At 44.7% G+C, this 14,451-nt stretch overlaps 1 protein-coding gene across 2 annotated transcripts in view; it reads left to right on the top strand.

Annotated features, from left to right (window-relative positions):
- The window catches only part of LOC124547440 (major facilitator superfamily domain-containing protein 6-like), a 323,248-nt gene that overhangs the window by 284,162 nt on the left and 24,635 nt on the right, over nucleotides 1-14,451 (top strand). For both annotated transcript variants that reach the window (XM_047125105.1, XM_047125106.1), the window contains exons 6-7: nucleotides 6,874-7,226; nucleotides 10,371-10,534. In XM_047125105.1, the coding sequence (XP_046981061.1) occupies nucleotides 6,874-7,226; nucleotides 10,371-10,534 (517 nt within the window). The remainder of the gene's footprint in view (nucleotides 1-6,873; nucleotides 7,227-10,370; nucleotides 10,535-14,451) is intronic.

The following is a 14,451-nucleotide window of genomic DNA, read 5'->3' as shown; positions in this document are numbered from 1 at the left end:
AAGAAAGGATAGGAAAAGGGCGGATGACATCCGGTCTGTGACGAAGGTTAATGCAATCTTAGGTTCCTTGAAATGGCAGTGGGGTATCCACGTCGCAAGAAGAAAAGACATCAGATGGATGAAGTTAGTACTGGAGTGGAGTCAGAAAGAGCACCGGAGGCCTAGAGGAAGACCACCAGACAGATGGGACAAAGACATCAAGAAGGTCGCTGGTAACACCTAGCAGAGAACTTCCCAAGACCGTCCCACTTGGAGAAGACTGCTGAAAGCCTACCTGAATCCACGACTCGAAGAGGCCACATCATTTAATGATTGAATTGGCTGATGATATAAAGGTACGGCCAAACTTTCAGGAAACATTCCTCACACACAAAGAAAGAAAATATGTTATGTGGACATGTGTCCGCAAATGCTTACTTTCCATGTTAGAGCTCATTTTATTACTTCTCTTCAAATCACATTAATCATGGAATGGAAACACACAGCAACAGAACATTTGCGCTGAAATGAGGATTGACACATTGTTGGATGAACCATTCGCAGAAGTGTACCCGTGGAGGCCAATCAGCTGCTGATAGTGCCTGCACACGCTGTACATGGTACGGAAACAACTGGTTCTCCCGTAGCACTCTCCATACAGTGGCGTGATCAACGTTACCTTGTACAGCAGCAACTTCTCTGACGTTGACATTAGGATTATCGTCGTGACTTCTGAAATTTTCCCGGCGTATTTCTTCTTCTAGTAATTTCCGGGTATGCAGCCGGATCCCGTCGACATTCTGCCACGATATTTCGGCCCAGAGACGTCCGGCCATCATCAGGTGAGTACACAACTACTGAAGAGCCCAGGTGCAGTCGCGGTATTTATGCCGAATCTCGCGCATGTGAAATGTACTGGCATCCTACAGCGCATGCGTCAGGTGTTGACATGCACAGCATAGCCGAGTTGTACGTGCTGCCCTCGGTGGTGGAAATAAAGGTTCATCTAGTCATTGAGTATCGAATGACACTGTCGATTCCGCTGTGATTGTATAATTTTAATAACAGGATTCCAATTTTTATCCAGCTGAAAGCCGTTGTCACGATTTATAAGATTATTGGCAAGACGTATTTCCACTGATTCCTTGATTACGGAATCCCAAAAACCGGAAACCGGGGATAAAATTTTTGTTACATTGTATTCCATTGAATGTCCCAAAGAAATACAGTGCTCTGCTACTGCCATTTTGACGGTTGCCGCAGACGGGTGTATCTTTCATGTTCTATGAACGATGTATAGAACATGAAAGATACACCCGTCTGCGGCAACCGTCAAAATGGCAGTAGCAGAGCACTGTATTTCTTTGGGACATTCAATGGAATACAATGTAACAAAAATTTTATCCCCGGTTTCCGGTTTTTGGGATTCCGTAATCAAGGAATCAGAGGAAATACGTCTTGCCAATAATCTTATAAATCGTGACAACGGCTTTCAGCTGGATAAAAATTGGAATCCTGTTATTAAAATTATACAATCACAGCGGAATCGACAGTGTCATTCGATACTCAATGACTAGATGAACCTTTATTTCCACCACCGAGGGCAGCACGTACAACTCGGCTATGCTGTGCATGTCAACACCTGACGCATGCGCTGTAGGATGCCAGTACATTTCACATGCGCGAGATTCGGCATAAATACCGCGACTGCACCTGGGCTCTTCAGTAGTTGTGTACTCACCTGATGATGGCCGGACGTCTCTGGGCCGAAATATCGTGGCAGAATGTCGACGGGATCCGGCTGCATACCCGGAAATTATTAGAAGAGGGTTATCGTCAACTGCACGAAGAATTGCCTCGTCCATTGCAGGTGTCCTCGCCGTTCTAGGTCTTCCCCAGTCGCGAGTCATAGGCTGGAATGTTCCGTGCTCCCTAAGACGCCGATCAATTGCTTCGAACGTCTTCCTGTCGGGACACCTTCGTTCTGGAAATGTCTCGATGCAAACGTACCGCGCCACGGCTATTGCCCCGTGCTAATCCATACATCAAATGGGCATCTGCCAACTCCGCATTTGTAAACATTCCACTGACTGCAAAACCACGTTCGTGATGAACACTAAGCTGTTGATGCTACGTACTGATGTGCTTGATGTTAGTACTATAGAGCAATGAGTCGCATGTCAACACAAGCACCGAAGTGAACATTACCTTCCTTCAATTGAGCCAACTGGCGGTGAATCGAGGGAGTACAGTACATACTGACGAAACTAAAATGAGCTCTAACATGGAAATTAAGCTTTTCCGGACACATGTCCACATAACATCTTTTCTTTCTTTGTGTGTGAGGAATATTTCCTGAAAGTTTGGCCGTACCTTTTTGTAACACCCTGTATATATCACAAGGGACACATTCTAACTTAAATTCGCTTTCCCTGTGTTGGCGGATAAATGAGATATTGCAGTGCTTGGGTTGCTCGGAAGTAAGATGCAATGAGCAAACGACAACAGAAAAACAAAGTTTCATTCAGTATGTGACTGGATCCTGTCAGCCATAGTGCAATTATTGTTCTGTTCTTTTATTCAGGATAATATCTGAAAGTGTTTCCTTCCGGCTTGGTTCACAGACACATGTCCCAAAATAAATGGTTAGGGATACTAAATTTATTTTCACATTTAAAAAATACGGAGATAATTGTAAAGTAGAATTTCAACAGATAACTCCAAGTTGGGGAAATGGCGATGCAGTTATCTGTTCATTTGCATCAGTCTTGCTACAAATTGTACAGTCGACAGTTAGGTTTTGAACTTGACTTTTTCGGTGTCTCAAGGTTTCACGTTAGCTTAATTTTGCGATTTCTGCTTTCTCTCTTGATGCTCTCTGTAAGTCTGGGCTACGCATGAATGAATTTTCAGTGGGAAAAATGTCGAGTACCTAAAATTGTGAAATGAATTATTAGGCTCTCTGCACTTTGCAAGTCGTTGGTTCACTTGAAAAATGCTACCAAAGCAACAAGAAGCTCAAGGTTGGCGTGAGAGCCGGTAGAGCGGTGGGCGTGTCCCGACCAGCTCGCACAGGATCTGCCGAGGCCGGTCGGTATGCCGGCTCCGTATTATGCGCTCCAAAAAGAAATATCTCCCCTCTGTGCTTATTTTTCCTGCTGTAATGAACTTAACCTAGAGGGAGGAGCAACTACAATAAAAACGGGGCACCTTGAAACCCTTACATAATTTGTGGTAGTCTTAAACCTGGTTCTTCTTGTTACGATATTATCATCAATACGTTTAGCGTACGCCCAGGCAAAATGTTGCTGTAACTCCGGATGAAAGAAATGGTAGCTTGTCAGAACAGTTACTAAACCTGGAAGTGTTAGTAACATAAATGTTGAGAGTAGTACGCGTTATTAGGACAAGCATTGACCACAGCTCGGCAATGTGTTAATGTACCTATTAAAATACCGTGCACGAGGTAATAATCCAGTGTAAACACAATGAAATTAAGAACTACACTAGATGTTTTGGATAACAGAATCATTGCGGAGACTTACGGGACTATATGGTAAAAGCAACAGTGGTGTAATAGATATTGAGTATGATGTCATATGTACAAGAGAGAAGTGTATAGCAGTGAACAGAGCTATTGTTCTCAGAATGACACGAAACTTACGCCAAACTCCATCCATGCTGCGTAACATATTCCAGCTGTATGTCTGACAGGGATTCGAAGCCGAAGCGTTGCCATTAAAGGCAATACTAATACACACTCAGGAATCCAGGCATGACGAACAAACAACTCCAAAAGGAATATTTCATGATTTAACTTAACATTCAGAGCCCACGTTTCCTGAAAGATTTTGGGGAAATTAATGTATTTCATTTCCGTACTTCATATACGGTACGTGGAAGTCGTATGTCGCAGAGCTACTTTCAACATCGTATTCCAGAGATTATACAGACTAGTTAACTGTCCAAATGGAGCAAGTGTGTAAAACTAGCAGCAGATCGTGAACAATAAAATACCGTTGCACTGATCCGCTAACACCTTTAGTTAGCGTTATACTAACTTGTGCACAGCGTCTATTTTACTTGGCATTGTTTCGGGTTTGCTACACCAAACCTCTTTCAGGCTTTGTAAGGTACTGCATCTGTTTACCCAACAGAGACTCAAAACAGTCTAGCGGCAATACTTTAACACATGTAATCTCCCATCGACTGTACTTGATCGGAAAGAGGGGGGTAAGATGAGGTAAAGTTAGTAATCTTCAGACTGCAGTCCATTATCCTAGTACCAACGCCAAACTGCGGAATGCTAAAGTGAGAGAATATGAGCTCTTGGTTACCCACCCATCGGTTGGGGATGGAAAGCTACAGGATTCCACGTTGCTCCTGTAGAGTAGAGTAGAGTTGGACATGTGCCGGTGCCTGGATTCCTCCTCTTTTGACCTTCACGGTTATTAATTACACTAGACCTGCAGTCGTCAGTCATGCAACTACCTTTGAGAAGCAACACTCATATTTTGTGAAAGAAAGGCGCAATAAATATGCAACGAAAGGATTTCAGATTAAGTATTCCAGCATGCGCCTTGTCCTCTCTTAGCAGGTAATGCCATTAGACTTCAATTTTCCACAGAAAATTCTGGTGTCTCCTGTAATGTAGGCAGATGATACAGTTCTTCGAACAGCTGCATTGTATCTGTGCAGGCTTCATGGTATCCAAATGTATGTATACGACCACAAGCCACTGTACTTTCCTGGACGATTTTATTGTTTTTCTTTCCTATTCCACTTCCCGAAGGGAAAAATGAATTTATATATGCCTATGATCGTAACCTAATCTGTCTCATCCCCCTCTGATCAATTACGCGAATTATGCGTTGGTGGCGGCATAATGGTCTTCGTCGAATACAAGAGCTCTAAATAATCGCATCAGGGTTTCCCAAAAACTGTATAGTCTCCCTTCTAGCGACTACAGCTTAAGTTTCCCTACCATTTTTCCTGCAGTTTTGTATTGCCTATACTGATAAATTAAAATCTTAAAAGCGTCTATCTGAATTATATGGATCTCTGTTCCCATGCTAATTTGATATACTATAGACGCCAAACGCTGGAACAATACTCTTACAGCCGGACGCTGTGGTCGAGCGGTTCTAGGCACTTCGGTCTGGAACCGCACGACCACTACGGTCGCAGGTTCTAATCCTGCGTCGGGCATGGATGTGTGTGATGTCCTTAGGTTGGTTAGGTCCAAGTAGTTCTAAGTTCTAGGGGACTGATGACCTCAGATGTTAAGTCCCATAGTGCTCAGAGCCATTTGAATTTGAATAATCTTACATTCATGGGATTCGCGTCTAGTAACTTTCCGTCAAATTTGTCTTCCACATGTCTTGCTTGATAATGCCTTCACATGATAGCCTCAGTTCGTACCGCTGTTTTAGCGTTGTTCTAATTACACGATGACGAGCTCAATTTGTTCACTAGTAATCTTGAAATAAGAAAATGTAGGTTTCTTCGTGCTTGTTATATGAACTGGCGTGTGAAACTTAAGGACCAAACTAACTTCAACATGCTGTTTCTTCCAAGTAGCATAGCTGAAACTTGGCGCATACATAGAAAGGACTGTTGCTGTATAGTACAGAATGTGACTGATAGAGACATTCAGTACACAGAAGTGACTCCGAAAGATAAGTTTTAATAACTCAGCATTGAAGAGAAAATATAAGGGAAAAGGTCTATTGGAAGATGAAGGAACTCGTGACTGAAGGACATTCGGAGATGCTACAACTGCACATCAGAAGATACTTTCCCATGCTGCAACGTCACGTCCAGAACTGGTTCATGGACCGCCAACCTCTATCGGGAGAAGGAGCCTTAAGAACAACACGGCGAATTATTATGGTCCCCTGGACATTACAAAAGACAGTATATGGTTCATAACAGAGTTCATAATCATCAGCGACGGCAGTGCATGTTCTGCAGGGTTCTTCCGTACTGCCCGCAAGGTTGGTAGGGAGTTCTGGTAGGGCGTCCCATTCCTCCACCAGCGCGGCTGACTACTCCTGGATGGTCGTTTGCTCATGTAGACTTGCAACAATGTCTCCACAGCGCTTCCCTCACTTGCTCCTTGGGTGCAATCGAGAATGTCTGTATTTGAGTGGTCTCCGTACAATTAAACATCTCCGACAGAAGAGACAACACTCGTGATGATGCAGCTGATGCATACATTTATATGAAACATTGCACAGACAAACAGCGGAAAGGGATGCGTGGGAAAGTGCGACTTTCAGCCGCACAGGGCGTTGTTAATGCAGTGGTGACAGTTCAAAATCTGTGGCGGACCGGGACTCGAACCCAGATTACCGCTTCTCAAGAGCGGTTTTCTCTGACCCACTAACTTCCAACTTATCTCAAACTGCAATGCAGCGTCGCTCGTCCTTTAACCCCCTACTTGCAAATTATTGATTCCCGTAGGAGTTCGGACGACATAACGCGTCCACACTGAAACGAACGTCGAGGAGTGGTCGCGCTCTTACAGAAATGAAATATTTGAGCTGTGTTTCAGTGCGGATCCACTAATATCGTCCGAAATCCTACGGTGATCAATAATTTGCGAGTGGTTGGTTAACGGACGAGGGACGTTGCATTCCAGCGTGAGATAAGTTGCAAGTTAGTCGGTCAGGGACCCTGCCCATAAGGCCGAAGCGGTTAAGGCAACCGCTGATGAGAAGCGGTAAATCTGAGTTGCTATTACCACAACGCCCTGTGCGGCTGTACATCACGATTCCACTCACCTCACCTCACCCCATCTCATCCCATCCCATCCCTTCTTCATTGTCCATTTCATAAAAATGTTGAGAATATGTTGTCTTACTGACACGGATCGTGTTGCGTGACCGGCAGCTGGAGGGCGGCGTGTCGGTGACGCTGCCGTGGGGTGCGCGGCTGGCCAACTGCTCCGCGCGCTGTCTGGCCACTGTGAACCGCACTCTGGCCTGCCGCGAGCGCCTGGAGAAGCGTGAGCTGGACGTCAGGCTCACCTTCTGGCTGTACCTCAGCATCCGCGTTTTCATCGGCATCATCGGCGGCACCGCCTTCGCCATGTTCGAGGGCGCCGTCATAGCCATCCTGCGCGAGCAGAAGGCGGACTACGGCCTGCAGCGCATCTACGCCACCATCGGCGGCATGATCAGCTCGCCGCTCTCTGGGGCGCTCATTGACTACTTCAGCAAAGGCAAGCCCTACACAGACTTCAGGTGAGTCTCTCTCTCGTGTGTGTGTGTGTGTGTGTGTGTGTGTGTGTGTGTGTGTGTGTGTGTGTTTGTGTGTGTGTGTTTGAGAAGCTTTTAAGCGTGTAGCGGTGTGAGTTGTGCTGAGAAATGACTGTTAAGTAAAACTTGGGTGTGTTGCGCATTCTCCACCTTAATTGGGATTGAGATTGAGATTAGTCGATCAGGCCGCTGCGTGCGCAAATTCAAGCGTCCATTCAGAGACGTTGTCGCCAAACGTCGTCTTCGTTGGTTTCCTAAAACTGACCAAGAAATGGATACAAAAATTAGACGTGGGACAATAGTAAGGATCGAATCCGCTTGAATTTGCACGCTCAACGGCCTGATTGGCTAACTTTAGGTTCATGTCCCACTGCTGTCCGGGACGTTCAAGACACGTCTTAGACGGTCATCGAGCCTGAATTCGAAGCGTGATTCATCATCGAAGACAATTCTACTCCATTCAATGGGAGTTCTGGCTGAAGACGTGTCTGAAGACGCCGCGGACAGCGATGGGATACCATCCTGACTTTTGTCTGCCCTGTGGCCCAACAACCAGGCGTGGTGGTTTGGGGTCCCGTTTCTTGTCATACCACGGCCCCTTTGGTTGTCATCCGCAGCGCGCTTCATGGCAAGCCATCCTGAACTTACATTTCAGCAAAATAATGCCCGTCCGCAACACGGCGAGAGTTTCTACTTTCATATTCGTGCTTGCCAAACCCTACTTTAGCCAGCAAGGTGGTCATATCTCTCCCCAATTGAGAACGTCTGGACCATTGAGCCCTCCATCCAACTCGAGATTTCGACGATCTCCATCATCAGTGGCAAGGCGAATAACTGCCAAAGCTGGACCAACTCGTTACTGACTTGCCGCATTTGTGAAGCTCTTCCTCTTGAAAAAAAAATCCTCCAATTTTTCTGAAACTGTACAGTCGGTTTGCACATGTAATGATATTTACAAATTTCCGTCCCCATCGGATAATTGTTTCGTGGTGCGTCGCTTTCTTTTTCCTTCGAATGTATTTGTCATGTTCCATTAAACATTCATGCCCTTCTTCAAACGCCCTTGAAAGACGCGTTAAAAAATTTACAGGTAAGGATCAAGCGTCCTGATAGATTATAGACTAAAACCTAACAACTTGATCACGTCTAGTATCGAAATACAGCTGGATGCAAAACAGCAGGTAGGATTTCCTTTCCACGAATATGGGACGGAACAGCTTTCTACCGATGCACGAAAAGCGATACAAATATTATAAGCAGTGCTACTCGAAGTAGATGTAGTCTGGTGTAGCTTTACTACAGTACGTGAATGAATGTAGTATATTGATAAAGTTTCATCGCGATTCCTGTTATACAGCTATTGTTCCTCACTCCTAATTTACTACTATGTTTGTTGTTATTATTACTTTGAAAGAAACGTGATTAGGTGTAGCCATAGAAATGTTTCGTGGTAAATAAGAACAAAAGAGAAGAAAAAGCGACTTGAATCCCTTAGGGGCGGTCTTGTAGTCTGTCGCCTTAGCTACTTGTGCTGCTCGACGCCTGGTGTTCTCGTACAGCATTCAACTGGCTCGCACTTAAACCGCTTAAAAAGCACATCGACTCAGAGCAGCATTTGTTACTCTAAATATGTACTGCTATCTTGTGAATATGGTAGAAGTTGCTGATCTGTGGTGTTCATGCACAAACTAAAAGAAAATAATAGTGTAATTACTGTTCTGTAAATTTGGGTAACATCCTACTCTTCACGCCATAAACGAAAAATATTTGTTGAGTTTTTGCTGTTAGAAAGAAATATAGCGAATTGATTTTTGTAAAGCACGGATATTTTGCAGTTGCAATTTCAGTTTTACACACGGCAATACCCTAGCTTTTGTGTAAACACAGATGCGAGTGCAGGGCGTCCAACAGAGCTGCGCTTTACGAAAACTACGGTTTGGTAGCTTTGGTATAATACATAAATCCCGCAGTAAATGATAAGATTACCGGTAGTATTTGTAGCATTGGAAGGGAAGGAAACATAAATGAATGTGTAAGAGAGGAACTTCGATCCAACGACCTCTATTTTTTTCTTTATTGTTTGTTTTGGTTGCTGATTTTGCACGTAATTTGAACAGCCATCATTCAGTGTTAGACCGTTGCGTGTTTTAAATCCTTACAGAATTATATCCTTATTGAGTTTTGTAAGTAATACAAATTTGTGTAACTTCTGCACTTTTTGGACAACATGGTTGTGGAGAGAAGCAGCGATTAGTATGATTAATCAATAATTCAAAAACAGTCTTAATCGCATTTATTGTTGTTATAATACCGCCAACCGCTTTCAACCCGACGTCAGGAGTGACACCACCAGCAGTGTACCAATGGTGTAAACGCCCGGAAGATGACCCCTACGTCGGGTTGAAACCGGTTGGCGGTATTATAACAATAATAAATGCGATTAAGACTGTTCTTGAATTATTGATATTCTGCACTTCTGTCTAACAAAGGCGTTACTACTGGCGCAAGTAGAGTTCACATGCACAAATATAAAGAAACTGTAACTATTGTTACTTTTTACTCAATAGAACGTTCATGATGATTAGAGGAAACCGTTTCCTGTTATTACCGATAAACGCGAAAAATGAACAACAGAAACATGCTTTACACAAGCTCGACGAGATCTTGAAGCGATATTGGACTTTTTTATCCGAGAAAATAGCGTTTTCTAGCGCTATATGATAAATCTGTATTCTTTATATTTTTACTACATCATCCTCTGTTTCACGTTACAAATCAACAATTTTCGAATAAAAGATTTATAATTTTTCTATAAATACTGTTTATTTTTAAATAACAAAGGAGGATAACTGCGCAGAACGGAAATGTTCCGTAACACGGCCCATTCATATATCGTCACTGTTTCTAGACTGTTCACCGCGTATGGTTTCTAGGGGAGTCTAGTTAGACACAGTTCACGTGCGTGAACAAAGCGATCGGTACGTGGTAAAGCCCGATATGTGTGTAATGTGCCTAATGTTCAGGTAACACGTGTACGATCTTAAACTGACCAAGGCTTCTAGGAATACTGCTGCAGTCTACGTTCACCAGACAGCGGTAGCCTCCAGTGACGGTGTTTGTGATCGGCAGGCCCGCCTTCTACCTGTACGCGGCGCTGAAGATCGCCAGCGGGCTGCTCATCCTCACCATCAGCCTGGAGTTCAAGACGCCCGCCAAGAACGTCGTCACCGACGTGCTCACCGTGCTCAGGAACGTCGAGCTGCTGGCGCTGCTCTGCGTCATCTTCGTGCTCGGTGAGTCTCTGCACTCCCAGCGTCACACGCTTCCGTTTCTCGTACGCGAGAACTGGCAGGAGGCACACTCTTGCCTCTCTTGTCTTTCGATAAGCCTATGGACTTTCTGTTGTACGGTATTCTCTCTTTAATTTACCGTAGGAGAGTTCATAATGACTTCTACATCTACATTTATACTCCGCAAACCACTCAGCGGTGTGTGGCGGAGGGCACTTTACGTGCCACTGTCATTACCTCCCTTTCCTGTTCCAGTCGCGTATGGTTCGCGGGAAGAAACGACTGCCGGAAAGCCTCCGTCCGCGCTCGAATCTCTCTAATTTTACATTCGTAATCTCCTCGCGTGGTATAAGTAGGGGGAAGCAATATATTCGATACCTCATCCAGAAACGCACCCTCTCGAAACCTGGACAGCAAGCTACACCGCGATGCAGAGCCCCTCTCTTGCAGAGTCTGCCACTTGAGTTTGCTAAACATCTCCGTAACGCTGTCACACTTACGAAATAACCCTGTGACGAAACGCGCCGCTCTTCTTTGAATCTTCTCTATCTCCTCCGTCAACCCGACCTGGTACGGATCCCACACTGATGAGCAATACTCAAGTATAGGTCGAACGAGTGTTTTGTATGCCACCTCCTTTGTTGAAGGACTACATTTTCTAAGGACTCTCCCAATGAATCTCAACCTGGCACCCGCCTTACCAACAATTTTATATGACCATTCCACTTCAAATCGTTCCGCACGGATACTCCCAGATATTTTACAGAAGTAACTGCTACCAGTGTTTGTTTCGGTATCATATAATCATACAATAAAGGATCCTTCTTTCTATGTATTCGCAATACATTACATTTGTCTATGTTTAGGGTCAGCTGCCATTCCCTGCACCAAGTGCCTATCCGCTGCAGATCTTCCTGCATTTCGCTGCAATTTTATAATGCTGCAACTTCTCTGTATACTACATCATCCGCGAAAAGCCGCATGGAACTTTCGACACTATCTACTAGGTCATTTATATATATTGTGAAAAGCAATGGTCCCATAATACTTCCCTGTGGCACGCCAGAGGTTACTTTAACGTCTGGAGACGTCTCTCCATTGAGAACAACATGCTGTGTTCTGTTTGCTAAAAACTCTTCAATCCAGCCACACAGTTGGTCTGATATTCCGTAGGCTCTTACTTTATCAGGCGACAGTGCGAACTGTATCGAACGCCTTCCGGAAGTCAAGAAAAATAGCATCTACCTGGGAGCCTATATCTAATATTTTCTGGGTCTCATGAACAAATAAAGCGAGTTGGGTCTCACAAGATCGCTGTTTCCGGAATCCATGTTGATTCCTACACCTCAATGTATTAACTATAATTGGTTGTAAGGAAGATGGGAGTAAAACGTCTCGTCGACGATGTCCTAGTTATCACATATAGAACACAAGCTCAGATGGGGAAGAAAATCGGTCGTATTTGTAAGAAAGAGATTTAGGGAAACAACGCGAAATCTAAATCTGGATGAGTATTTGAACCGCTATCGTTCCTAACGAAAAAGCTAGTGTCGTACCATTGCAACAACCACTAAGTGTAGTTAATTAGATCATTTTCTGTCTAAGTGACTGAAGATTTTAGGGGACTAAAATTCATTTCTAGCACTCTTAGTGACATGTAGCTCTTCAAATTTTAAGTATATTTTCCCCAGGTACTTCGCGTCCTCCTCCTAATGTCTACAGGTTGTCAAATTTTTCCCTCCAGCTCCACACGCGACGCTATGACAATGGCGTTCTTCTTTGTGCATGCTCTTAGATCCCCTACTGTACTGTATTGTATTGTATTGTATGTTAACTGGGGCCTAGAAACGACGGAGAGGCTCCGTCCCCGCCGCAGCCACAGTGGTCCACAACCTCACGACGACTACCGCAGTCCACCCCTCCGCCGCCCCACACCGAACCCAGGGTTATTGTGTGGTTCGGCCCCCGGTGCCCCCCCCCCCCCCCCCCCCCCCCACCTCCAGGGAACGTCTCTCACCAGGCGAGTGTAACCCCTACGTTTGCGTGGTAGAGCAATGGTGGTGTACGCGTACGTGGAGAACTTGTTTGCGCAGCAATTGCTGATATAGTGTAGCTGAGGTAGAATAAGAGGAACCAGCCCGCATGCGCCGATGCAGGTGGAAAACCGCCTAAAAACTATCCACAGACTGGCCGGCTCACCGGACCTTGACACAAGTCCTCCGGGCGGATTCACGCCGGGGACCGGGCTCTCCTTTCCAATCCGGAAAGCCGTATAGATCCCCTCTTACTTCACCCTTGTTATGACTCCAGCAAATTCAATATACTTGCCTGTATAAATAATACACTAACTGCATTCTCTCGATAATTATCGATAGTACGAAATCGTGCCATTACAGTGCACTTCACGTGACGCTACTCACACGCCCTTAAAATACACTGTGCATTCGCGTTATGATCATCGGCCAAAAGCCTAAAAAACCACCTTTTGCATCGCGAGACATGAAGGAAGAAATGTGCCGTCAGGGATGTGGAGCCATGCCGACTCCATTGCTGTGGTCTGCTGCGCCAGGTTTCTCGGTTGAGAATCCATGACGCAAACAGTCCGATCGAGGTGGTCCCACATATTCTCGATTAGTTTATACCCGGTGAGTTTGGTAACGAGGACAGTACAGTAAAACCGTGCTGGTGCTCTTCGAACCACTCATATACACTAAGAGCTGTGTGACACCTTGCATTGCCCTGCTGGTAGGTGCCATCGTGTCGAGGAAAAACAAATCGCATTTGTAGGGGTACAGTGGCCCCCAAGGTTAGATGCATACTTGGCGTTGATCCGTCGTGCCTTCCAGAATGACGATATTACCAAGGGAATGCCACGAAAACATACCGCAGACCATAACGCTTCTTCCTCCGGTCTGGACCCTTCGGACGATTGTTGCAGGGTGTTACCTTTCAGATGTTTGGCGATGCACACGCAAACAGCTGTCTGTCGGATGCAGTATAAAACTGCTTCCACCATTGTTCCGAAAGCCAATGTTGTGCAGCTTCGGACGCCAGAGAAATCGCAGCGTTTCCGCATTACGACACTGACTGCACTGTTTTCCGCGCCCTAGCAACACACTTAACGTACCCTCCACTGTTAGTTCCCCCAGCTGCCGCCTGAGAGTTGACGTTGACGGTGAACATGGTCACATTAATGTGACTGGACCGAGTATTTCAGTTACTCCAGTCAGCAAAGTCATTGATCTGTTAATAATACAAATGTCTGAAACTACAAAAAAATTAATTCAAACTAAAATCTTAATCTAAATATGTGCAACGTAAATTACTAGTCGGAGGAAAAATAAGTTGACGTTTAAGAATGTCATCCTGCCACATTGTCATAACTTTCAACATAACGAAATCTGATCCCAAATGCAGCTTCAGTTAGCATCTCTGTCAGTCTGGTCGTTGCCTTTATTCGGTTTTTCTTGCTCACCTTGGAAAACGTAAGCTGCACTCAATTCTCTTAATTAACATTCTTCACCGTCAAGGTGATCTATAAATACGTCAGTGGCGGGAAATGAGTGTCTCATTGCAGATATGGATAATGTTCGTGAAACAGATTCGGGATTAGGGGTGCAGAAACTTAACTTTAGTTATAACACTAAACTGTAACATTCAGTTTCCGTTTGTCCTGCTAAGAAACACGACTTATGAAATACGTTAGGTAATATCAATAAACTGCAGTTTACTGCTGAAATATTCGTGACTGATGTGCACTTTGATGAAATCTCCCAACGGATTAAAATCGCGTGCTGGTATCGAGGCTCGAATGTACACGACGGACTTATTTAACGGACTTATTTACGGAATTGAAGCCTGTTATGGGTTATCTAGATTTAAGATTTCTTGGATGAGACGAACTATTTTTGATTCATTGT

The sequence above is a fragment of the Schistocerca americana genome, chromosome 1 (genome assembly GCF_021461395.2).
Source record: "Schistocerca americana isolate TAMUIC-IGC-003095 chromosome 1, iqSchAmer2.1, whole genome shotgun sequence".
In the NCBI taxonomy this organism is placed as follows: Eukaryota; Metazoa; Arthropoda; class Insecta; order Orthoptera; family Acrididae; genus Schistocerca; species Schistocerca americana.
Note: the sequence above shows the minus strand (reverse complement) of the source record. Positions and strands in the feature narration are given on the sequence as shown.